At 32.5% G+C, this 26,922-nt stretch overlaps 1 protein-coding gene and 1 pseudogene across 11 annotated transcripts in view; both read left to right on the forward strand.

Annotated features, from left to right (window-relative positions):
- The window catches only part of MAPK10 (mitogen-activated protein kinase 10), a 611,144-nt gene that overhangs the window by 525,715 nt on the left and 58,507 nt on the right, over positions 1–26,922 (forward strand). For 9 of the 11 annotated variants that reach the window (XM_059173366.1, XM_059173369.1, XM_059173394.1 and 6 more), the window contains 4 exons: positions 1,521–1,579; positions 2,434–2,572; positions 3,287–3,452; positions 5,903–5,974. In XM_059173366.1, the coding sequence (XP_059029349.1) occupies positions 1,521–1,579; positions 2,434–2,572; positions 3,287–3,452; positions 5,903–5,974 (436 nt within the window). Of the gene's footprint in view, positions 1–1,520; positions 1,580–2,433; positions 2,573–3,286; positions 3,453–5,902; positions 5,975–15,552; positions 15,625–26,922 lie in introns of all 11 variants that reach the window. The other 2 variants (XM_059173364.1, XM_059173373.1) reach the window with 2 other exon arrangements.
- Positions 21,375–23,119, forward strand: LOC131831244 (transcription initiation factor IIA subunit 2-like; annotated as a pseudogene).

Here is a 26,922-nt window from a genome sequence, read left to right on the forward strand (position 1 = left end):
AAGACATTAGAATTTACAAGGGAGCAAAGAAAGAACAGAGGGAAATCAGAGAAGATGAAGCTATAAAACAGGGGACTAGGAAATGGGAAAATAAGAATACATAGTGGAGAAGTTACCTTTTAAAATAATCTCGATTTACGCAAAATTGTAATGCTATTGTCTAAATTAATTTTGGAATAGCTAGATTATTCATTTTCCAGGTGATACAGGTTATCATTTTTCCATATTTAAGGGTTGTTTCTGTATGGGGTGTGTGTGTGTATTTGTGTGTGTGCCTGTGCACAGTCTCTAATGATTTTGTTTGAACAAATACCAAAATGAATTACTTTGCAAGACTGATGAAATACTAGAAAAACAGGCCCACCAAATATGTGTGATATACACAATGAAAGATGTATCACAAAGACATTTTTCAACATACTCTATCAGTTAACAGAGTAAGATACTTTGTGATTTTTTTTTTTTTGTCAATAATTCTTCAACAAATGAAAGCTCCATGTGGCCTACAGAATTCCCTAGAATTTACAAGGGAAAAATGAGAGCATCTGAGCATTTCTCAGATATTTAAAATCACTGCATATGTTTCCATACCACTCATAAAATTTACTAAAATTTATTAATTCATAGCTTAAAATGTTTAAATCTGAAACTTGTTCTTGTCCAGTTTTAGTGAAATAGTTGGTTCTATCCTATGAGTAGAAGATTCTTATCCATATTTTAAAATTTTTATTTTGTAGTGGATCCTTAGTAGAGAATATTTAGCTGAAAGGACATTTTGAGTTGTTTATGTAAGCAGTATATTTGGAAATGTGACAAAGTTTTTTTTTTTTTTAAATTTACTTATGTTAGAAGGTAAACCTCTTTGCTACCTAATACATAAAATAAACAAAACTGGAAAAAAAACATTTAAGAAACAGAATTTTGATAAATTTTAAAATATATTTTCCAGTAAATTCACAGTGATATCATCTAGAATATACCTTTTCCCAACCTATCATTATAGCTTAGTTTAAATAATATTTGTGTGTGAAATAGAAGCCAAAAAACTAAATAGCAACACACAAAAAAATCTTAAGTTAGAGAACCACCTCATTCATTTGGAGAAAAAACATGACCTTGCTACATCTTGGTGGGTGTTTTGCTGCTGCCCATTTTTCTTACATGGCTTTTCTTCTTTTTTTGTTTGTTAATTACTACTCTGTATTCTACCAAGGATTATCACACTCTAGGCAGTATTTCGATTATGTACCTTCTCTGACTCTTCCTTCTGTCTAAGAACTTAAGCTTTTTAATTATATTTAACTTGAAGACATACATCATGTATTTATTTCTGAATACATTTTTCTGTGTTCTGTGAGACTGTTGCAAAAATTTTTTTTTCCAACTTTTCTCTTCTATTGTAGGACTAGTGTATGACTTTGAGTTGGGTTAAATACTCATTTAAATATGCTTTTTAAATAATTAATTCTCTCCCTTTTTCTTTCTCTCCTTCCTCTATCATTCTACTGTCTCTTTTCCAGATTATTAGTTTATTAAATGTCTTCACACCCCAGAAAACATTGGAGGAGTTCCAAGATGTGTAAGTAAGAAAACTCATGAAGGAAGGGAGAGCATAGCACTCAAACAACTCAAGGGAAATTGACAAAATCATTGGATGAAATCCCTTGTAGGGATTGAAGGGAGATAAGAGCTAATAGCAAATGAAAAAGATCCAGTGATGGAATAGAAGGTTCTGTTTCTGGTGTTACTTCCTGGAAAGACACTTCTGCTTCTGACTGGTCTTCTGGTGCTTGTGCTTTATTGTCCAATATCCTTGATTTAATCAGAGATTTATTATTATGTGTTTTTATTATCAATCGACTTTGAGCTTTCTAGAATGACTCTATTCACTTTGAGAAATAAATTATAAGAAAGCCATGTTAAAAATCATTTTAAAATCTTTATTTCTATTTCTGTGGTGCCTTTGATTTTGTGCAAAAAGAATCTATCTAAAAGTAAAGTGACAATAACAGAGGAGAGAAAATGAATCCTAGTACATTGTCTTCTTTGACACAGATACATGGCATTTAGTGGAAGATGCTCTTTTGATTTTTTTTTTTCCTTATTTGTAATCATAATACTGAAGAAAGAATTCAGGGAATTTGAAGAAAAGTCAGGACAAGATGAAGGTAGAAAATATATGGGTAGGGGGAAAATAGAAAATATATGAACAGAGACCACACACTAATAAATGCCACTTCTGTTAGTAACCTGTGGTAGAGTTAGCATGGCTAACATGTGGCCAATACATGAAAGTTTTTCATAATCTTAACTCGGTCAAAGGTAGAGCTGGGAAGTTTGGAAGACTTATGGGTTTAGGAGGGGATTCTGGCCTCTTTGAAGAACTTCACAGATCTTGTGATTTAGAACTAACCTTGTGGATTTACTTTCCAGTTACTTAGTCATGGAACTGATGGATGCCAACTTGTGTCAGGTGATTCAGATGGAATTAGACCATGAGCGAATGTCTTACCTGCTATACCAAATGTTGTGTGGCATCAAGCACCTTCATTCTGCTGGAATTATTCACAGGGTAAGACCACCTCCTCCAGAAGTATAATTAAGGTGTTTCTGGAGAAAAGAAAGAGCAACTGTAGTTTATTTTCTTTATGTAGAAAGGGTAAGTGGAGTATAATGTACTTCCTCATTTCTTTTAAAATAGAATTAGCGCAAAGTTCACTAATGTGTAGAAGAAAATCTAAGCGATACTGTAGCTGCTTTTGTTTTGCATTTTGTTTCAGCGCATTAAGAGTCAACTTCTGAGAAGCCTCATGTTTTCTAGTCCCTTGATTGGCAGAGGTCATATGTGCAGCTGAAATAAGACTGTTTTGTTTCCACAGTTTGTCTCTGGCAGCATAAAGACAGCTTCCCTGATCTGCATTTCTGTCAGGCCTAGAAATGAAAAATAAGCTGAAAGGTCTATGTTGCCACAAGGAGAAACCTAACAATGACAAAAATGATATGTCATTTATTCTAAAACCTCTTCCCAAGATGATCCTAAATTGTAAAATTGATAGTCCAATTCTCTTCTGGGTTTAAGAAGTTTTTGGCGATATCTTAAAAATATCAAAAATCCAATTGTAAACTTCTTTCAGAGCAGTAATCATTTGCTTCATATAATGCTTTGCAGTCAAGGAGGGGGGCCCTAACAGTACTATTACAAGACTTCCATGTTGATTGAGTAGATAGAAATTATATGTTCCATTTGCTGCTGGCTTTTAATTTCTTCTCTTGTTCCTATCGTCAGGATTTAAAACCAAGTAACATTGTAGTCAAGTCTGATTGTACATTGAAAATCCTCGACTTTGGACTGGCCAGGACGGCAGGCACGAGCTTCATGATGACTCCTTATGTGGTCACACGTTATTATAGAGCCCCCGAGGTTATTCTGGGAATGGGCTACAAGGAGAATGGTAAGAAGGCTTCGGAACAGCAGCCACAGAAACCATGAAGAAAATGTGTATACGTGTTAGATGGCGAAGGGCAATGTTCTCTTTCATGTATATGTATATATATTTTTAATAGGACCACCAACGTTCATATTTAGAAGGTTTTTAAAAATACTACTAGGAAGAATCACTCATTAAAAATGAGAAGGATGTCTCTGAAAAGTAAGCTTTGCCATAAGAACACTAACATGTTATGGCCAAAAAGAACTGTGGATAGAATCTGATTAAACAGTCAGGCAGGTATTGATTAGCACATATGCTGGAGTTATTGAGACAAATTGCTATCTGAGTTGCAGCTTAGCTCTAAGTGAGTCTGAAAACAGGAAGTAGTCTGTTGCATTTAGCCATTTGGCGTTGTAGCTATCTTAGGTTGATGGCTCTATTCCTAGGAAAAGACAAAAAGATGTCACAAATCCTTGGAGCAAGAATCTTATAAATGCTCAAAGAATAGTCAATTTAGAATAATCCAAATTGTTCAAGTTGGATAAGAGTTTCTTTAATCCTTTAAACTGCTCTGTGAGTAATATTTAGGATAGCAAATACCTAGTAAATTTTCACAAGTTCCAAATCATGGAGAAAATATTCAATTTTATATTAACTGCTTTCATTAAAAAAATCTAGTATTCATGAACACTTTTAAAGAAAAGAATCTTCAAAATGCATTGCAATTTGATTTTATTAAAGGCCTTATAAAACATCTATTAGAATGCATTGCCATATATTATTTTGAAAAGAATACCTCTAACAAGTAATAAAACATATTAAAAAATATATCTAATAAACCTAAGAATTGAAATTGTTGTAAATTAGGATTGGATGTATGTGCTCAGTGTATCTTGCATGGTTACTTTATGTTTTATTCTATTTAATTCCTAGCAGTCTATTTTTATAAATTTTATAAAAATAATTATCCATTTATTTTTACATGCAGGTACTACAGGGTGCATTTATGAAAATTCCCTGGCCACCAAAGTTTTAAAAAATTTCTTTGTGTACTTTCAGATTAGAAGGAGGCCAATAGTTCTGTGCATTTGTGCAGAGGAAAGGGAGAAGTCAGCTCTTGGGAAGGTCAGGTTCGTTTTGGTGAACGATGGCAGGATTCTGTTACCTTTTAACTTGGAAGAGGCAAATCTACTCCTCTTCCCAAGGTCTAATATCACAGCTAACTTATTTGGAAAAGAAGATATTTGTATACATTTTTCACAGGCTGTTTGTAAAAAAATCAAAGGGGAACCAATTTTAAGAAATCAAGAAATCAAACATCTACAGAGCCTGGGGCTGGGGTCTGAATTTTCCTCTCATGGTGTTATGGATCTTTGCTGCACAAATGCCACGTGATTTCCTCCCTTTTCCTTCCCTCACCAGAAAAGGTTGCAAGTTTCTGCCTTAATTTTTTTTTTTTTTTTACTTCTCTAGATCTGTGAAGGCATAGCTAGCACCCTTGTGCTGACCTCTTGCCTATGAGAGGAAGGTTATCATGCAGAAAACCCGCTTGTTCCTCTATCAGGCATGCCCAGCTATCCCATGCACCTAACCCTGCCTTCCTTCCCCAAAAAGCATTTCAGCCTAATGTTTTTGCCCCAAAGTTGCCTTGGTCCTTACTAAAAAGCAAGCTGGAAGACGGTAAAGATTGGTAAGAGAAGGCGAAGCATGTTTGGTTAACGAGTATGACAACTGAGAAATAAACAATACAAACAAACAAAACAATTTTTAAACACCTTTAATACCTTTTCACTTTACTTCCAGATGACTCCTTTATACATGTGCTAATTGATCATATCTTTATTCTTGAAATACTTCAAATAGAAACTAAAACTGATGTTTATTTGCAAGGATAACTTCTGAAGGAAAAACTAAGTCCCGAACACCAAGGATTCCAATACTTCTGCCTTTAAACCATGGTTCTAGCCGTTTCCTAGTTTCTTGGATTTGCTTGCGTGTACGCTGTTTTGAACCAACCAACCAACTAAACAAACAAACAAACAAAAACGAGGGAACAAAAGAGTGGTCTTCCACATAACCAAGTGGAATAGAAAATGGAAAAGACTGATTAAAATTATTTTCGCTATATCCAGCAAATAGTCAAAACCCCCTGATCTCTGTTAGCCGCCACCTGCTATGGAGATGCATTTGGTGTAGTTTCTGTTTTTCCATGTCACCTCTTTGGCACTGGCACTACAGAGGTTATCTGAGGTACTCATAACGTAATTTTCAAAAATTAATATGAGTTCTCATACTAAACATTGCTAATGTACTATTACAGTGTTGGTTTTGATTTGGGTGTGACTTTTGGTGGGAGACCAAAATTGTACCTTCTAATCAAACTGTTCTTTTTTCCTCCTCCTTCAGAGATCAATTATCTTAGTTAACTTTACTTTCCTCCCTTTTCTTCACTTCCCTCTCTCCTGTTCTAGTGGATATATGGTCTGTGGGATGCATTATGGGAGAAATGGTTCGCCACAAAATCCTCTTTCCAGGAAGGGACTGTATCCTTGTACCTTTTGCTGCAGCTTTACCTGTTTTGTTCTCTCTCCCTTTAAACACATAATGATTTTACCAGGAGAGTAAAGATAGAAGCAAAAAGTTGGGTAAGTGGTGTCATTGTGATTAAAAAACAAAGTGATAATTTATATAATCTGACCAGTGCTGAACTCTCCCTGCTGCAATGATCTGTTTTAATTAAATTTTTAATGGACTTTTTTTCTTTAAATTATTTTCTTGTCTGTAACTCAAAATAGCATTACTATTTTTTTTGTAAATAAGAGAAGTCACCAAATCCCAAATTATTAAAATGTCTTTATCTTATAACTAGCAAAAAGAGTTACTATTTGTAAGTATTTTCCACTTTTTTCTAAAACAATTTTATGCTTCTACAACATTTAGGCATAATAATTTCTCTCCTTGCTGACATCCTAAACTTCTGTCTAGTTTCATTGATTTGGATTACTCTTGACACTGTCCAGTCTTAAATAGGTCAATATAGCATATCCTCCTTAAAACTTGAACTTCCACATTTAAAAATCATAATTATAATTCAGATTGCCAGAGATCAGCAGGGTTTAAAATAGGCTTCCCATACTTGACTTGGAGATATGACTGAGACTCAGATAATTGTTTTTCCAATGAAATTTAAAATTTTAAGAAGTAATATTTATTCAACTTCTACCACTAAATCCTGTACTAGAATCCATCAGAAATTTCTTGGAGAGCTATCTATGATTTAGAATTATAAAGTGAGCTTGCATATTTCTGAAATGACCAAAAGTTCATTCTCAAACAATGTCACATATTAGTGTTTGCAATATGTAGGTAATAAAGTTTATATATTAATAGAGAATATATTTTATACATATAGAAATACCCTCATAACACACAATCATGCAAATCTAGGTGGAACAGTTGCCAACTTTAACAGTGATAATGCAAGATTGAGTCTAGTATATTTACTACATATGAAATTTTTTAGAAACTCGCAATAAATATGTGGTCTATAACTCTATTAAATATTGTATCTGATTAATAAGAAAACTCTATTAAGGAACTCTCTTATTACGTAAGAAAGATTATGATTATTATTTAGTAAATTCAATGAGAAATTTATGCCACCGTGAGCACTCATTTCTGTAGGCCCTTATTTATTCTGCTGGGTATTAGTAAGATATTCTCTAAATTCCAATAGTAAAGCAAGAGTACTGACATCTTCTAACACTATACTGTCCATTAGGTAGCCACTAAGCACATGTAGCTATTCAATACTAAAATTATGACTAGTCTGAACTGAGGTTTATTTTATGTGCAAAATGCATACTAGATTTTGAGGATATAAAAAAAAGCATATAAAATATCTCAGTTTCTATGTTGATATTAAAATGACAATACTTCCTTTTACTTTTATTTTATTTTAATCTATTTATATTTGGAGAATAAATTAAATATCCAAGGTAGTTGAATTAAATAATATTATAATTTAAATTCATATTTAAATGTACCAACTTCATATAAATGTAGGAGTATGTGTGTGTGTGTATGTATGTGCTTTTTTCTTTGGGGTATAATATATTTCAGACCAAAAAAAAAAAAAAAAGGAACTTCTCAATCAGTACTCAAAGTGAAGTTGCACAGTTATGTCTTTATAATGCACTGGTTAGTGGAACATAAAAAGTCACAAAATATCTCATTTCCATGTGATGTTATTATAAGTCACTTGATTTCCATGTGGCCTGGTTCTCTGAGATCTACTATAGCTCTTCAGACATTTATCAGGATTACTTTTCTCCTATTTTAGCAGTATTAAATTTAAAAGCCAATAAAATTAGAAAAAGTCAAAAAACATTTTCTAGCCCAAAATGTCTTTCAGGAAAAAAAGCAAACAAAGATAATAACATCATATTGATAATTCTCTATTCTTCCAATGATTGTTTTCTTGGAGGTCTTTTTTCCCTTTTATTATAGTTTGTTTCAGGAAAATATTTAGAACTAAATATTTAGAGAGTTAGTTACTCTTTAGAGAGTAAATTGTGCTAACATCAGTACATAAAATGTATGTCCTTGAAAAAAGTGATCCTAGAAATTGAATAAACTTTAAAACAAAAATTTAGATTGTGATGTGGACTTATATTCGGTATCCCTTTATCTCAGTGATGATCATATAAAATAATGGTCTTTGATAGCCTACTGCCATATATGATAATGAGCTTGCATACAGACTTAAAAGTCAATGGAAAAGATATGTATAGAGACTTATAGTGGAAAACATCTTAAGTTAAATTTTACTTAAATATGAGTAAATGATTTCCAGATAAAATGTGTTAGAAGAACTGCCATTTTTCTGGAAATGTTTTCATTTAGATTTAAATCCTTAGTTCATTTTACCTTTAATTAAAATTATAATTTAATATCTTAAGTCATGACCACATTTAAAAATTAAATGGTAGCATCCTTATTAAACAGTGGATTACTGTACTCAGTGTTTTTGAGTGGAATTGTTTCATTAATCTTTACATGAAGCTACAAGTTTATGATTAGAGCTTCCCACCAATAGTCAAAATATCAGAGCATTGAATTAATTTCACTAACCATGATGATCAGATACAAGATTTGGGATTGATGGAGTATTTATGGAGAGACGAATCATACCAACATTTTAGCATATTAAAATGATTCCAGCCTGTACTGATAGTAATAGCAAAGTGCGGTATATGCTAATTGATTTCTTCCGAGACTCTTCAGAGATGTAAAAAAAAAAGCAATCATAAGTTCCTGTGACTTTCCCTTATAATTATTCAGAGTAATTTCTATTAAATTTCTCTGAGGGTGAAAAATTATATATTGCTCTATCATCATGATCAACATTATTCCTCTCTCCCACAGAACTTTTTAACATTCTCTTTCTTAATCTGAACCTACAACAAAAATAGTAAAACATCTTGACAAATTGGGAAATCTTATGAAATTATTATTTATGACTGAAGTTTCTATTTTCCTGCATTAAAATGGTCTTTGTATTTTGAGAAACACTGTGTGGGTTTCTGAGCTACTGATATGATCCAGATGATATTATAGGGTAGTTTCTTGACTATTAAAGTGTTGGCAAAATACGTATATACATACACACATATGTACACGTACATACATACATATTTGCTTTTCCATTAATTAATTTTTTGATTTTTTAATATCCAAGGGATTATTTATAAAATATTTGTTTTTATCATGTGAATAGTTTAATTATACAAACATACACTATTACACATTCAATTTTTATTATAGTGTTATAATTAAAGCCTATTTCACAGGCTATATATTGACATATGGTATTACTTAAAATTCTTCAGCCCATGACAAATTTCAAGTTAACAGTAAATATATGATGTCCATTATCTTCTTTAGTCCAATGGTCATAAAAGAGGTATCAGTCATTTTGCATTTCATTCAGATTTTGTTTCTTTCAACAATATCTTATAGTAAAGTTACGCTGTCTTAGAAGTTGCGTTTTTTTTTTTTTTAAAAGGGCATTTAGTCCCTGACTCTCTCCCCACCTCAAGCTCCAAAGGGGGCATGCCATATTCTGGATTACTGAAGTTTCATAATACCAGTAGAATTTTCATATAATACAAATTCTTTCTTAAAGCCTACTTCTTTTAGATATATTCTTTTTACATTTTTTTTCTTCCATTCTACTTAACATGGCAACAGCTTCTTCAAGCAAGACTTGTGAAGCCCTTTATCTAGAGTTCTTGGTCAGAGTTCCTTGGACCAGGGGGATATTAAAGAGAGGCACACTGAATTTGAAATTTGAAATTTCTAGACTTCAAGTATATTATCTTCAATTAAGGCCAAATAGCCCCCTTTTCTTTTCCCTCTGAAGACATGAGAAATTTCAGTTAGGATGAGAATGATGTACATATAAACTTGCCAAAGAGCCAAGTTAAGGAACAGATAAATGATTTGTCAAAAATGTACTTGAGTAAATAAGGAAAACATCCTCAAATTTAATGAATGTCAGAGCTTTTCTAAGCTTGAACATGAAAATTAGGAATAGTCAAAGTAAAGTGAATCAAAGTGAATCTCTAATGCAGAGAGATATTCTTACTCCTTCTTACCTCTTTGAAATAACCATGCTTACTTTCTAATAAACTTTTGCAACTAATACATTACTATAGTCTGAAGCTAATATTATGGTAATACAGTATTATCTCAAACCATATATGATTTATGACTTTAAATAAAGGCATGAAGTAAAACTTCAGTCATTCTTTCATACCCATAAACACATTGCAGATAATCATGAACATTAAAAAAACTTTTTATTTTTATTTCTTTGTACTTGTTTAAAAGAATATGTTTTTACCATTAATTTTTTTACTACTCTTTTATTATTATTTTGAGAAAATCTGAGTAAGACAGGAATCACTAGATTGGTAATTCCAGATGTCTCCCTTGATGTCTAGGAGAGGAGCTGCTGAGGGCTAGCTTCCGCAAAGCTCTCCTGGGAGTACTCAGAAGTTCCGTCTCCTAGAAATGCATGCAGAAAAGTTTAAAAGCATATTATTTTTTCCTGTTCCTCTACAGTTTTATAGACAGAATACTGAGTGATTTTTTTTAATGAAGTGAAAAATATCAAGGGGGGAGAGCCACAAACAATACAATACATTCTTTCGTCATTACTGTGATATTCCATTCAAACTGTCCTGGCTTCAGGTGGCCCTTAGGACAGAGTTTGTGAACAGTGATACCTTCTGTGTGCAACCCCCTTTCTTCCTTCCACAGTCCACTGAAAGTCAAGTGCATACTGTAATAGGGCTCCAAGAATTGGCTTCTGGTCCTGTTCTGTTTGGTCATGTGACCTCCTCTAAATTTTAATTTACTTTATAAAATACCTCCTCTCCTTATCTTACAGGATTTCTATGTACATATAAACATTAGATGTTTACAAACATACACATACCTGTAAATACTTTCAAAGCTAAGAAACACAATATTTCTTTTATAAAGTTAATTAGATTGGGGATACTCTAGCCCAAATAACCTTCAAATTGAATTAGATAAACTATAAAAAAATGAAAATAACTGAAAGTCTACCTAGAATAAAAAATTTCTCTCAAAGGATGAGAAATGAAAATTATCTGTGAATTAGACAATAGTAAAAAGCAAAAAAAAAAAAATAAAGTTTGCCATTTGCTAAAATACTTCTGTAACCTGATGTACAGAATAAAGTGAAGATACTGATAGTGGTGATGATGTGAGACATCTGGAGCCAGCATTTGTTTATTGATCAGAACAATGAAAAGTAAAAAGAAAAGTTTAAAGAAAAAGACATTTTTCAACATTAGGACTTCTTTGAATTACTTATTCCTATACACTACAGAATTATATGGATTTTGAAGAATGACATTTAAAACAAATTGGTGCAGTAAAAATTATTTAAATCTTTTTCATGGCAAAATATTTTGTAAGTTTATTAGTTTATTTTATTTGTAACTTAATATAAAGGTAAAAATTTTCTCCTTTGCTCCAAGTTTCAGTGAATTTTTTCTGTTTCATAAAAAAGCAAATCAGAAATAGAAAGTGTTTTAAATAAAGGTTAAAAATTAATAATATAATGACACAGAAGTTCTAAAACAAGAAAAGCAAGTTGAATCGGTAGCCTCAGACAGAAAATCTCCCTTTGATTTCTTGGCATTAGAATATTTAACATTCCACAAATATTATTTTTCTTATTTAGACTTACATGTGTAAAATATATATGTTTCTTTAGTCTTTTATAATCCCTTCTCTTCACTGAAGTTTAAAACAATGTGCTCTTGTTGACTATCTAAATTTATAACTTTTGAAACAAACTTTTCAAAGAAACATTGTGATATTAGAAAATCATATGAAATCTTGCTATTGTATTTTGTGGTATGCTTTGAAAGAAAATATATCAAAACACATTGTCTGAATCCTATGTCAAATGAAGCTATAGTTAGATTAGGGAGAAAAACAATGCGTTCTCACAATTGTGTTACCAGAGTCACATAATGCCCTACTTGGAAGATATTTGCCAGGTTCCTAGATAGACATTCACATAGTCCAAAAACATTTCACTGTCGATTACAACCCAAGTCATTGGACAGAATGTGGAAATAGCAATAGAATGCTTTATTTAGATTTAAGCTGCCAGAGCCTGCATTATATCATTTCTCTCTCTTGGCTAGAACAGAAAAAAAGAAGATAACTTAGCATAATTTAATGCCTGACAAATGATACGATGACACTTGAGATTTTCTCATTTAGAGAATTAATCACCATAATTTAGTAACACCAAAACTTACTTAACGTCCCTTCAAGGGAAAGTGACTCAGTTTCTGAGTGTCACCATTGCAAATGAATTTTCTTTCTGCCTATGGGAATACTGATGATGGGAGAGGAAATGTAATAAATCAGAATCATAAAAGCAACCAGAATTCTAACTGGGCAGCACTCATGTACAAAACTCTTACAGAGACCAAATACTGTATCAGGCAGTCTCAGAAAGCATCAAAATCCAGTTTCCAACAGTAATCGAATTTGCAAATTTCTTCTCAGGTCTATGCATGATCAGTATTCATTGAACTATCTTGACAAATCTCATAAAATAATCTAATCTTCTTGCTAAGCAGATATGTATATTAGTTGAGGGAAGACTTACCACCAACCCCACCTCCCTGTTCCAGTAAGATTTAGTATCAAATTCTTTTATTACCTATTTCCTATTTTAGTTGTGATGAATAATTCACAAAATCTGGTGCAATGAGTTTATCTTGAGAAACAATCTTGTCTTGAGTATATAAAGATCCATATAAATGTGCATATATTCTATGTTCGTAATTCATATTAATAGAGTTTATCATTTATAGGCACAAGGCTCACCCACTTAGGTGGCATAAGCATGGAGAGTCTGTAGGAATAATGATTAGTGAATAAGGTTAAATGAGAATGGGAAATTGCGAAGGTTTCTAGGGTATTTTTACTCAAAGCTTCCTTAAAATAGAGAAAATAGAGCTCATTATATTAATCAGTAGTTCAGATCTAGAGTTTTTATCTCAGCATTATTTTTTGAAAAGCTTTATGATCTATTAAGTCTAGTTTGGGTTCTGACATGAAGATAAATTTCCAAAACTAATCTCTTTTAACTTTGAAATATCTGCATCCAGCAGAGCCACACAAAGGAGAACTGGAAGATATGCCAATTATTAATACCAATTATTAAACCAACAACTATCTAGAGCCATTTGAGACTAAAGCAACATAAGGACTAAGATTCCATTTAGATCAACTGTTACTGTTATTGCAGTTATTTAAAGGTATATGCAAGGGAGTGAAAGTCAAGGGATTTTAGTCTGAAACATGAGAATCTGTCAGTTTTAGGAAAGGAGTGGCCAGGGATAATAGGCTATATTTGCATAAGTTAAGATTATTATTTAGATGAGGAAGCCGGGCAATTTCTTTTTAGATAATGGGAAAAGTTCCATAGGGTCAGCTGTGATTGATTATGTGGAATGCATTTTTAAGTGGTTTTAACAGTGAAAGGATCACCCAGTGACTTGTGAGTTTCCCTCACTGGAAAGACTTCCTTATTATATCTAAATATAATATTAAATAAACATTGAATAAACTTTTCCAGAATATATTTAATACCAATATATAGTTATACTTAGTTACCAAGCAATGTAGAAGGATCTTTACCACACATAATCCTATCAAATCCTTTTTAAAAATTTTTACATGATAAATACTATTTATCATCCCCATTTTAGAGGATGAAATTTATATTAAGAGAGATGAAGTACCTTGACCAAAGCTATAGAGTTAAAAAGCAATCGAGTTGGTTTTGTAGTAGAAAAATGAGTATCTGCCAGAGATAATATAGAAGAGATTTTTTTTCATTAAATAAAAAATAAAAATTGATGTTTTCTAACTCCCTGATACAAATACTCCCAGATTCTGTTTGTGGCAGAAGCCACCTTTTCCGAGTGTTTGAATGGGTACAGGCAAGAGAAAACCCTGCTTATTGAGTTTTTATCTATTTTTTTTTTGTCTTTGTCTTCCACAATATCTATAAAAATAGATACACTGTAAATAGCAAGTTAGACTGGTCACTTTGGACAGTAGGATAAGAAAACTTGCAATTCCAAAATAAATGCATTTTCAGAGATCTTTTTTCTGTTAATCAAAGATTCTCTCTCTCTTGTGAGGCAAGCATTATCCATAATTACAAATGCATTAATAATAAAGGGATGCGCAACTGTTTGCTCTATCTTTCCCTGATATTTTTGCATGTCACTTGCTTTCCTAAAATGGAAGCAAAACAGATTTGCTTCTGTTGGTATGCTTGTCACCTTCAAAGCTGTAACCATTTCTTTGCAGTGATCATTCTGTTTAGGTGTTAAGTCAAATAATGGAAACTTTGAGTTTAACCTGAGTGAGATTTTCACATTGGAAAGAATCTTATGAGGAATTCTTTAAGGTCACTGCCAAATTACAAAATGTAATTTGAAGAGTAAGTGGAGCAAAATTATAGTGTACTGCTATTTTAATGCCTTTTCCTATTTGCTCCCCCTCAACATCCCTTATTCTTCTAGGTTATCTTCCCCCTTAAGAATGACTTATCTCTCTTTCTGACTTTTCAATAGGAACACGTGAGTAACCAAGTATGGTTAAAGAGAGAGATTTTACTTTCTTGCTTCGCCTTTTCCCATTTTGCCCCTCCCTGTGTGCCCTCTGCCCTAGCTTACTGATTTTAAGTTCTGGATGATAACTGGCAATAGTAGAGAAGCCATTGTAATTCCACCTTGAATTCTGGGTTTCTCTGGATTCATATTCTGAGAAGTGTCAGCTCTTTAAATCATGTTGTTCATTTCATGTTGAACCATCCCGTTTTGAAAGCCAGTATTTCTTGCCATTATAAAGCAACCATGTTTATAAGAATAAGGCAAGGCTTCCTGTTTAGAAACATGCTCCTTTGATGGGAGTCAATGAAACTGAGCCAGCATATTTCGAAACATTCATTCTTGAACTGGCATTTCACTTCTGGAAATTTATTCATATTTATAAATAAGAGTAACTGTGTTTTGTAAAAGAAACCCTTTCTTTTGAGGTTTCTGGCAGCTCAGCTTTTTTTTTTTTTTTTCAAATATGGTATATGAAAGAATAAAAAAGAAACCAATTTGCATGTTTCCCATATTAAAACAATCTAGAATAATTTACAATACAAATCAGTAAGACTCTAGTAGATGAATGCAAATTAGACCTTTTAAATCAAAAACTAAATTAATCATTGAATTATAATTGCAAAGTAATATTATCATGCATTAAGTAGCATCGAGTGGCACTGTTAGTTCAGTTGCATAGCAGAGAGGGCCCTGACATTCTTGTGCTCTCCCTATTTTGCTGTTTTAAAACAATAATGATCATGAGACTGGCCTCTGAGCCAGTCAGTGAGAGGTCAAACCGTTGCTCTACAGCGTAGGTAGCCAAGTGTTTTCATTTATTTGCTGTTCTATTCCTATCTTCTTGTTTATCTTCATTTCATTTTTGTTTTCAGTTGACATGTGGTCAGTAGGGTGCATCATGGGAGAAATGATAAAAGGTGCAGTGCTGTTTCCTGGCACTGATCGTATCCTTCTTAGCAGCCAGTGGTCTCCCTGGGTGTCATTCTCAAATCAATTCCTTTTGGTCTAACACAACACTGCTGGTGGTATGTACTCACCATCTTTACAGGGGTTCTAAGGGACTCCAATGTCAAATATTTACCAGCTGGCATCGTGGTAGAGTAACCTAGTCTCCTAGATAGATCTTACGTGGATAATACAGTATCAAACATTCAGCATGCTTTCAAAATATCTGCCTTAAAATTCAGTCCTATGAAACTAACAGTGATATGCTCTTCTCTACTGGTTCTCTTTTAAAAGGGGGAGAGTAGATGTTTTAAAATTAAGTTATTTTCAAAACTAGATAATAAATGACAAAATATTTCAGTTTTAAGACTGGAGATTTATGCTTTTAAGAAATATTCACTTGACATGGAAATTTTTAACCAGTTAGATTCTTTTTCACCCTAAAAACATGAGAGGTTTATATTAACACATATGAATTTCATTTTAAAATTGACCAACATCTTTTAAAATTCTTTTTGTCATTTACTTCATTTCTAGGAATAATAGGTCCAATTCCGTTTCTTATTTTTTCTACATTATTAACAAGTACAAAAATTAAAACCTCATTAGTTACTAAAGATTATATAAAACTTCTGAAGAAACAAATTTCTGTCACTTGAATAAGTAAAAGTGATCTTAGGCAGCTAATAGTTAACAAGTAAAGATTCCAGGAGCTCTTTGGTGTTAAGTAGATACAGACACTGTGTTATTATATGGGTGTGTAATAATTTATTTTATTAAATTGGTAAATATTCTACACCCAGTCACTTATGAAGATATTATGTCTTCATCATATTAAAGATAAAGCCTCTGCTTAAATGACTATGATTCAAAAATAAAATCAAACCTATAATAATGAGGTTTTAATGTATAATTAAAGTAAACCTAATTACTAATATAGTGTATGCTAACCATATTACAATTAGCTATTTGCTTTGAGGAATAACATTACTTATATGGATATATATAGTTTTATACAAATACTCTCTGTGTGTATTAAAGGACCAGTTTGGGAAATGACTGAGTTAGGCACTTAATTAGTTTTTATTGAATGTAAGAACTAACCTAAAAATGTTTATTTTGTAAAAATAAAACTGCACTGTTTTTACTTCTATTCTTTTTTCTAGTCTTATTTATGACACATTTATTTTTTAAAGTTTTTGTCTATATTGCAGTTTTGTCTTCTAAATATTCAGTTTATTAAATAACATCAATAAATTTACATTCATGTTTATGGTGATGTTGTTTCAAAGTCAGTTGGCTTGAAAAAACTAAATTTCTTCAGATTTCTGAGAAACAGGATTGTTTTTTTCATTTCCAAGGGATTTTAAACGTTACTTTGGTCTTTGGACATCAACATGAAACAGTTCTTCAGTTTTGATTAATTTTAGGCATTTGATGAAAATAGACTCAATCTGTTAACTTTGTACTCTGCTTTTTCAGTTCATTGTGGTGACTGAAATGAATATTTGCCACCTCTAAATTAAAATGATGGATTATCACTACTTTCCTCTCATGTTCTATTTAAAAAATCAAATCACGTTTCTACAATGGAGTTAATAAGTGCAGATTAACATTTCTTTGAATACATTTTTGGGGAGAAGTTGCTTGGGTATCATTTCTAATTTGGATACTAAAATCCTTTGTAAGTAAAGCTTTAGGCTGCTACTAATGTTAAAAACTCATAATAGATGAGCTTTCAATGCCTACACTTGATATTTTATATTGACTTATTTTGGGGATTCTTCTTATAGGGATCTATTTGTAAATTTCTTGAAGGACAAATGCTAATTATTTTCTAAAGTGGCTTCTCTGAGTGTAGGATGTGGTCTTTTAATGATTTCAAACATGTTAGTTAAAGTTTAAGTCATTCCTTTTCAAGCAAAAAAATTATGAACACTGACTTTCATAAGGTTAAACCTTTAAAATGGAAGATAGATTATTTTTAAAATTCTCTATTATTAGAAATGAGTTCTGTGAAGAGGCAATAAAATTGTATCTAAATTTATTAGTTTAATAGAGCCTTTAAAATGGAGTTAGAGATATACAATATGTATATACATGTGGATACAATATGTATCCATACAATACATCATAAGAAGATCATATTATTTTAATCAACATATCCTTACTTATATGAAGGGATTCTCAAAATAAATGATTGCTAGAAATCCTTGCAATATGAGCTATGCATGTCTTCTTAATATATAAGCCAATTCAACAACAAAATTTAAAATATTAATAAGACATTATCCCCTTTATCCTTTACATCTAAATATTTCAGCATGTTATTTTTAACATTAAGAACTTTAGATAGCTAAATGCTGTTTTTAAAATGTTACAAATTTATATGCTACTTTATTAGTAAATATATTTAAAAATATATAATTAACTGAATTTTTTCAAATCAAATGTTTTTAATTCTCTACAGAAGGATCAGAACTCAACTACTGAGATAATTTTGGGATATCAAATGAATTTCATTATAGCAGAAATTCTTACTTTAAGAATTACAAAATATATCATCAAGTGAATTGATGTTAAATATACAGCTTTTGAAGATCAGAAAATGAATACACATATACTATCACTCAGATTAAAAAATAGAATATTACCAATATCTTTGAGTCTTTTTGTGTCTCCCCAGTCATATCCTTCACTCTCCCCAGAGATCCTAAATACATATTTTTACAACCTTCTTGACTTTCTTTATATTTTACCACAGGTATATTTATCTCTAAGCAGCATATGGTTTAGTTTTATATGTCTTACATATTACACAAGACACATTATTTTGCTACTTGCTTTTTGTTGAAGTTAACATTAAATTTTTGAGATTTGTTCATGTTGATCCATTAGATAGTTCATTCATTTTCATTGATGTAAAGTATTGCAGTCTCAATATTCCATAGTGAATTCATTTTCCTATAAATAGGCTTTGGAATATATTCAGGTTTTTTGTTTTCTTTTTTTTTTTTTTTTTGCTTTTATAAACAATGAATCTATGAATATGTATCTCATGGGAGATACAAGGAAAAGGAGCACATGGGAAAGGTTTTTATGTGGTTTGTTTTTGTTTTTGTTTTTTTAATGATAAATGCTTGGGTGCATGGGGATGCACATTTTAAACCTGACAATGTAACACCAGATAGAATTCTAGAGTAGCATAAGTAAATATAACTGTCTACTTCCCATCACCACTAACTCTTGGTATTGCCAGATTTGTTTTTAAATTTGTTACCAATCTCTTGGATATAAAATACTATTTTATTGGAGGCTAATTTATATTTTCTTAACTACAAGGGAGGCTTAGCATCTTTTCTAGTGTTTACTGGCCATTAATATTTTCCCCTTGGTAAAGTTTCTTCTTAAACATTTTTATTGTATTTTTAAACATTGATTAGTAAGAGTTCATTATATATTCTGACAAATATTTTTGTCAGTTTTTATGTATTGCAAATATCTTCTCCCTGTATTTAGATAGTTTTCCCATTTTATTTTATAATGATTTTGGACTTTGGCAATCTTTTTTTTAGTGTGCATGTATTTTTATGTCTTAAGAATCCTTTTATATTTTTATATTCTCTTGTAATTTTACTATAATGCTTTTAAAGATTAATCTTTTACATTTAAGTGTTTAGTTCACTTGGAATTGATTTTTGTGTTTGGTGTTAAAGAGGGATCTAATTGATTTTATTTCAATTCCATTTACTGACTAGCTTATTTTTTCTTTACTGGTCTATAAGGCTTACTCTCCTAAGTTTCCACACACTGAGGGAGAGGGTTTTAGATTCTGGGCCCTTTATTTTGTTCCACTGGTCTCTTTCTCTATCTTTATAGCACTACTACCTTTTCTTCATATGAATGTATAATATATACATATATCAGGTAAGGTAAATATCTCACCTTTTTTGCCTTCTTCAGGTATCTTAGCTATTAATGAATTGTTGCTTTTCCACAAACATTTTAGAATTGGCTTGTTAAGATTCCTATTAGTATTTATACTGTAGCTATTATTATTAATTATTATAGTAAATATTATTTAATTTATATTTTGTTAATTATTAGTAATTAATATTAAATATTATTTATTAATACTATATGATAAATAAAAACCCAATGTTTACTATTAAATCCATAGTTCAATATGTGGGAAATTGCCTTTTTAATTTGGATAATATTTATCTTTCTCCTGAACACACGAGGATCTTAGGATAAACTAATTTAGGTTATTATTATACCAACTTAAATATGTTATCTATACCCAGTATTTTAGTTCTTTTTCTTTAGCCTCATGAATTGACAATATTTTTTTTTTTTTAATTTTTTATTTTTTATAAACATATATTTTTATCCCCAGGGGTACAGGTCTGTGAATCACCAGGTTTACACACTTCACAGCACTCACCAAATCACATACCCTCCCCAATGTCCATAATCCCACCCCCTTCTCCCAAACCCCCTCCCCCTGGCAACCCTCAGTTTGTTTTGTGAGATTAAGAGTCACTTATGAAACAAGATGTGATTGGGAGGGAGACAAACCATAAGTGACTCTTAATGAATTGACAATATTGTTAGAATATTGCATACAGCTAGAGTTTGTTTAGATTCACCTTTATATGAAAGAATTTTCTTGTTTACCACTACTTCTTGCAATTTGGCCCTTTAAGCTTATTTTCCTTTTTTTTCAACTTTAAAAATCAAGTTTATTTTTCTACACCAACAACAAATAATATGAAAATAAAAATATGAATATGTCTCATCATAATATCAAATCAAAGAAAATAGACCTTTGGTTTCCAGTTCCACATGTAAGAAGCTTAGAAGTCATCAATCCATTCTAAGAAGAAGTAAAAAGGCTGAACAGATTGAAAATCATCAGCTCTCTTGGATCTGCAAGAGTGGGAAGACGCAGAGAAAGCTAATTCCCCCAACCAAGAGAAACAGACAAATACAAGGATTTATGTCAAGGGTAGAAAAATATGAACTATAATTAACAAATTTCTAAAAACTCAGTGTAGACACCTCTCAGATTTAAAAATTCCAGGGAGAGAGTCAGTCATATGGGACCACAACATCATTAGATTTACCTCCAAGAACTTGATCAGTTTCCAGAAAATATCTGAGAAAGATTGCCTCATTTTTTTCCATAGCGGGAAAAGGAACCATTTTGAAATATACCAGAACACTCTGTTTTTCTTATTTCTCTTTGTTTACCTTTATTAAGTTTTTTAATTTTATTTTTTTAAAGATTTTATTTATTTATTTGACAGACAGATGACAAGTAGGCAGAGAGAGAAAGGAGGAGGAAGGCTCCCTGCCAGTCAGAAAGCCCAATTAGGGGCTCAATCCCAGGACCTTTGGATCATGACCTGAGGGAAGGCAGAGGCTTAACCCACTGAGCCACCCAGGCATCCCAAGTTTTTTCATTTTAATTCCAATATAGTTAACATACAGTGTTCTATTAACATACAGGGTTCTATTAATTCTAATACAATAGGGTGATTCAACAGTTTTATACATTATTCAGTGTTCTTTATTTAATTTTATTTTATATTGTGTTATCTTATTCACCATGCAGTACATCATTAATTATTTTTTAAAAGATTTTATTTGTTTGAGAGAGAGAGAGTGAGAGAAAAATCGTGAGAGGGGAGAGGGTCAGAGGAAGAAGCAGACTCCTGGCCGAGCAGGGAGCCTGATGCAGGACTCGATCCTGGGACTCCAGGCTTATGACCTGAGTCGAAGGCAGTCGCTTAACCAACTGAGCCACCCAGGCACCCATATCATTAGTTTTTGATGTAGTGTTTAATGATTCATTAGTTATGTATAACACCCGGTGCTCCATGCAATCCATGCCCTCCTTAATACCAGTCACCAGGCTCACCTATCTCCCTACTCCCCTCCCTTCTAAAACTCTCAGTTCGTTTCCCAGAGTCTATAGTGTCTTATGATTCATCTCCCACTCCGATTTCTCTCCCTTCATTTTTCCCTTCTCCTAATGTTCTCCTTGTTATTCCTTATGCATCCACAATTAAGTGAAACCATTTGATAATTGACTTTCTCCATTTGACTTATTTCACTCAGCATAATTTTCTCCAGTCCCATCCAAGTTGATGCAAAATTTGAGTACTCATCCTTTGTGAAGACTGAATATTCCACTGTGTATATAGAATATTACACAGTGGAATATTCCATTGTGTATATAGAATATATCTATTTGTCTGTTGAAGTGCGTCTTGGTTCTTTCCGCAGTTTGGCTATTGTGGACATTGCTGCTATGAACACTCAGTGCTGTTCTTGATAAGTGTACTCTTTAAGCCCCGTCAGCTACTTGAGCCATCCTTTCTCTCCCTTGACTCTGGTAACCATCAGTTTGTCCTCTATAGTTAAGGTTCTCTTTCTTGGCTGACTGTGCTGCTTCTCTCTGATCCGTGGTGGGAAGCACCTTTTCCACAGGACATCAGTGCAAGCCTGAATAAGAAAAACAATTTCTTCTTCCTAAGCCATGGCTCATCAGTTGTACAGAAATACCTCTTTGGGAAACAGTCTCCAGGGCAGCCTTAATGAGCTCATATAGCCTCAACAGATCACCAACCCCCCCACCATCAAGTTGCCCTTCAAGTTCTACCTCATTTTGATAAAGCTATAAATTCAGTATTGGTGCAGAGGGTCAGGAACAGAGTCAGTTTCAGGAGCTCTCTAAATACAAACAGATTCTGTGATAATGAGTGGAATTTTGTATTGAATGATGTTGAATTCAGAAAGGTGACAGAACTTATTAAGTGGATAAAGTGAAAATTGTACCACTGATGGTAAAGATACTGGCTCCAATTCTACAGAACGAATAGAAAAAAAATGGCTTTTTAATGACATCTTCTTTTTTTATTCATCTCTTTTTTGAAAAGAAGCATAGAGACTTTTTAAATTTATTCTATCATTGCAGAAATGACTGCACTATGCTATATATACTATCAGAATTCTGGTAGAAAGAGGCTTATAACTACAGCCTCTGCAGAAATGACTGCACTATGCTATATATACCATCAGAATTCTGGTAGAAAGAGGCTTATAACTACAGCCTCTGCTATTACCTTTTCAGTGTGAAGAAACAGAAGTTTTTTGTTTTTTGTTTTGTTTTTTTTTTTTTTTAATATTGTTGCCTTCCTAAGAACATTCTTGAATAAACTCATTTTAAACCCCCCCCCCAAAAAAAGAATCTGTTTCTTGGTTCGTCTCTCTTTTTTTCCTTTGCTCCTTTGTTTCTTAAATTCCACATATGAGTGAAATCATATGGTATTTGACTTTATTGACTTATTTTGATTAGCATTATACTCTTTAGCTGCATCCATGTCATTGCAAATAGAAAAAGTTCATTCTTTTTAATAACTGAATAATATTTCATTGTATATACACTTCTTTTTATCCATTCATCTGCTGATGGACATTTGGACTGCTTCCATAATTTGGCTATTGTAAATGCTGCAATAAGCATGGTGTGCATGTATCCATTTGAATTAGTTTTTGTATTCTTTGGATAAATACCCAGTAGTGCAATTACTGGATCATAGGGTGATTTTAACTTCTTGAGGAACCTCCTTACTAATTTCCATAGCAGCTGCACCAGTTTGCATTCCCATTAATAAAGCATGAGAATTCCTATTTCTCTACTTCTTCATCCACACTTTTTCTTGTGTTTTTGATTTTAGCCATTTTGACAGGTGTGAGGTGATTTTGTTGTAGCTCTGATTTGCATTTCTCTGATGAGTGATGTTGAGCATCTTTTCATGTCTCTGTTGGTCATCTATATGTCTTCTTTGGAAAAATGTTTGTTCATTTCTTCTGCCCATTTGTAATGTTTTAATATTTTTTATTAATAAATGACATTTATTTACATGGATATATTTTAATTAAGTTGTAGTTCAGAAAGTTTTCTATTTTTTTTTTTTTTAGGTTTACAAGATTTTTTTTCCCTCACCGTAGCACATATCCTTCCCAGTGTCCATCACTCAGCCACCCCACCCCTCCCACCCCCTCCCTTCCAGCAACCCTCAGTTTATTTTCTGAGATTGAGTCTCTTATGGTTTGTCTGCCTCTTTGCCCATTTTTAAATTGCTTGTGAGTGTTGATTTATATCAGTTCTTCATGTATTTTGGATACTAACCCTTCATTGGATGTATCATTTACAAATATCTTTTTCCAGTGTAGGTTACTTTTTACTTTTGTTGATTGTTTCCTTTGCTGTGCAGAATCTTTTTATCTTGATGTAGTCCCAAAGGTTTTTAACTCTTATTTCCCTTCCCTCAGGAGATATATCTAGAAAAAGCTGCTATGGCTGTTGTCAGAGACATTGTCAGTGCTCTCTTCTATGGTTTTTATGGTTCCAGATTCACATTTAGGTCTTTAGTCCATTTTGAATTTATTTTTGCATATGGTTTAAAAAAGTGGTCCACTTTCATTCTTTTCCATGTAGCTGTCCAGTTTTCCCAACACCATTTGTTGAAGAGACTGCCTTTTCCTCATTGCATATTCTTTCCTCTTTAATCAAAGATTAATTGACCACAGAATTGTGGATTTATTTCTTGATTTTCTATTCTGATCCATTGATCTGTGTGTCTATTTTTATGTTGATACCATACTGCTTTGATAACTATAGCTTTGTAGTATAAATTGAAGTCTGGAATTGTGATACTTTCAGTTTTGTCTTTCTTTCTTTCTTTCTTTTTGAGAGAGAGAGAGAGAGAGAGAGAGAGAGGAGGGGCAGAGGGTGAGGGAGAGAGAGTATCTTAAAATCTTTCTTCTTCTTCTTCTTCTTCTTTTTTAGTATCTTAAAATCTTAAATTCTGTCTCACAACCCTGAGATCATAATCTGAGCCAATATCAGGAATTGGATGCTTAACTGACTAAGACACCCAGGTGCCTCTGTTTTTCTTTTCTTTTCTTTTCTTTTTTTAAAGGACTTTATTTATTTGATGGAGAGAGAGACACAATGAGAGAGGGAACACAAGCAGGGAGAGTGGGAGGGAGAAGCAGGCTCCCCACTAAGCAAGGAGCCCAGTGCAGGGCTTGATACCAGGACCCTGGGATGGGGACCTGAAACCAACACAGATGCTTAACAAGTGAGTCATCCAGGCAACCCATGTTTTTCCTTTTTAAGATTGCTTTGTCTATTTGGAGTCTTTTGTGGTTTCATACAAATTTTAGGATTGTTTGTTCCAGTTCTGTGAAAAACACTATTGGTATTTTGATAGGGATTGCATTAAATTTGTAAATCGCTTTGTAATTGGTAATGTGGGCATTTTAACAGTATTTGCTCTTCTAACCCATGTGCATGGAGTGTCTCAATTTCTCTGTGCTGTCTTGAATTTCTTTCAACGTTTTCTAGTTTTTAGAGTCTTTAACCTCTTTGGTTAGGTTTTTTCCCTAGGTAGTTTATTGTTTTCGGTGCAATTGTAAATGGGATTATTTTTTAAATTTCTCTTTCTGCTGTTTCATTATTGGTGTATATAAATGCAACTGATTGGGGCACCTAGGTGCCTCAGTGGGTTAAGCCTCTTCCTTAGGCTCAGGTCATGGTCTCAGGGTCTCAGGATTGAGGCCCACATTGGGCTCTCTGCTCAGCAGGGAGCCTGCTTCCCCCTTTGTCTCTGCCTGCCTCTCTGCCTACTTGTTATCTCTCTCTGTCAAATAAATAAATAAAATCTTTAAAAAAAAAAAAGCAATAAATGCAACTGATTTCTGTATGTTGATTTTGTATCCTGGGACTTTAGTGAGTTCTAATAGTTTTTTTGGTGGAGTCTTTCGGGGTTTTCTATATATAGTATCCTGGCATCTGCAAATAGTAAAAGTTTTACTTCCTTTTTTACTAATTTGGATGCCTTTAATTTATTTTTGTTGTCTGTTGCTGTGGCTAGGACTTCCAGTACCATCTTGAGTAAAAGTGGTGAGCATGAACATCCTTGTCTTATTCCTGACCTTAGGGGAAAAGCTCTCATTTCCCCCATTGAGGTTATGTTAGCTGTGGGTGTTTTGTATATGGCTTTTATTATGTTGAGATATATGTTCCATCCAAACCGACTTTGTTGTGGGTTTTTATCATGAATAGATGTTGTACTTTGTCAAATGCTTTTTCTGTGTCTATTGAAATGATTGTATGGTTTTTATCCTTTCTCTTCTTGATTTGATGTATTTTGAGATTATTTACTTACTCTAAAGAATATCCTTTAAAATTTCTTTAGTAAAGGTCTTTGATGATAAAATTTTTTTTTCCTTTTTGAATGGGGTTCCCTTACTTGACAGTTTTTTGGGATATGTAACTTTAGATTAACATGTTATTTTCTTCCAGCTTTTTAAGATACTGGCTTTTTGTTTACAGTATTTCTGGTGAATAAGGAGCAGTCAGTTTAATAGTTTAATAGTCATCTTTGGACATAGTCTGTCCTTTCTGTCTGCTTTCATTTAGGATTTTTTTTCCTTGGTCTTCGATTACTTGTTGTTCCTCTACCATGTAACTTGGTGTGGATTATTTCTTTTCTTTTTTTTTTTCTTTCCTTTTCTTTTCTTTCTTATTTATCTCCCTTGGGACTAAATGTGTTTCACAAATTCCAACCTATCTACAATTCCTGAAATTTCTCAGTTTTCATTTCTTTGAATATTTTCTCTCTCCTATTCTTTATATTATCTCTATAATAAAACTCTGGTTGAACTTAAAGTAGACATTCCTTTATTTAACAAGTACTGTTGAACTCTTACTATGTGCTAGACATAGTGTTTCTAGGCATTTAGCAGTAAACAGAACTGACTGAAACTTGCCATGATGAAACTTACAATAAAAGGTACTGAATTAGAAGGGATTATGGCTAAGGAATAAGAGGATTGAAGGGCTAGGATGGGGGCAGATATAGTCTCTGATTTTTAAAATTTAAACATAAAAAGTTTTGTCCAGTATGCCTCATATAGATGTTTTCTTAATCTTCTATAAACCTGATTGTCCCTTTTTAATTTCCCTTTTTTATAGTCTTATGTCCCAAAATGGATTTAATCAAAGGGTCTCAAAGCATAGACTACAGCTTTCCAAAACTCCTATTAAATAGAATTTTATATTTCTGTTGGTGTTAGTTGTTTTTATTACCTCCTTTCTTTAAAGTCATTGTATTTACCAATTTTAAAAGGATTTTGATATTTTTCAGCTATAAAATACAGATATCAAGTTAAATTATCCCCAAGGCCTCTTCCCAGTTTCAAAATGCAGGTAGGGT

This window comes from Mustela lutreola, chromosome 1 (genome assembly GCF_030435805.1).
Source record: "Mustela lutreola isolate mMusLut2 chromosome 1, mMusLut2.pri, whole genome shotgun sequence".
Taxonomy (NCBI): domain Eukaryota; kingdom Metazoa; phylum Chordata; class Mammalia; order Carnivora; family Mustelidae; genus Mustela; species Mustela lutreola.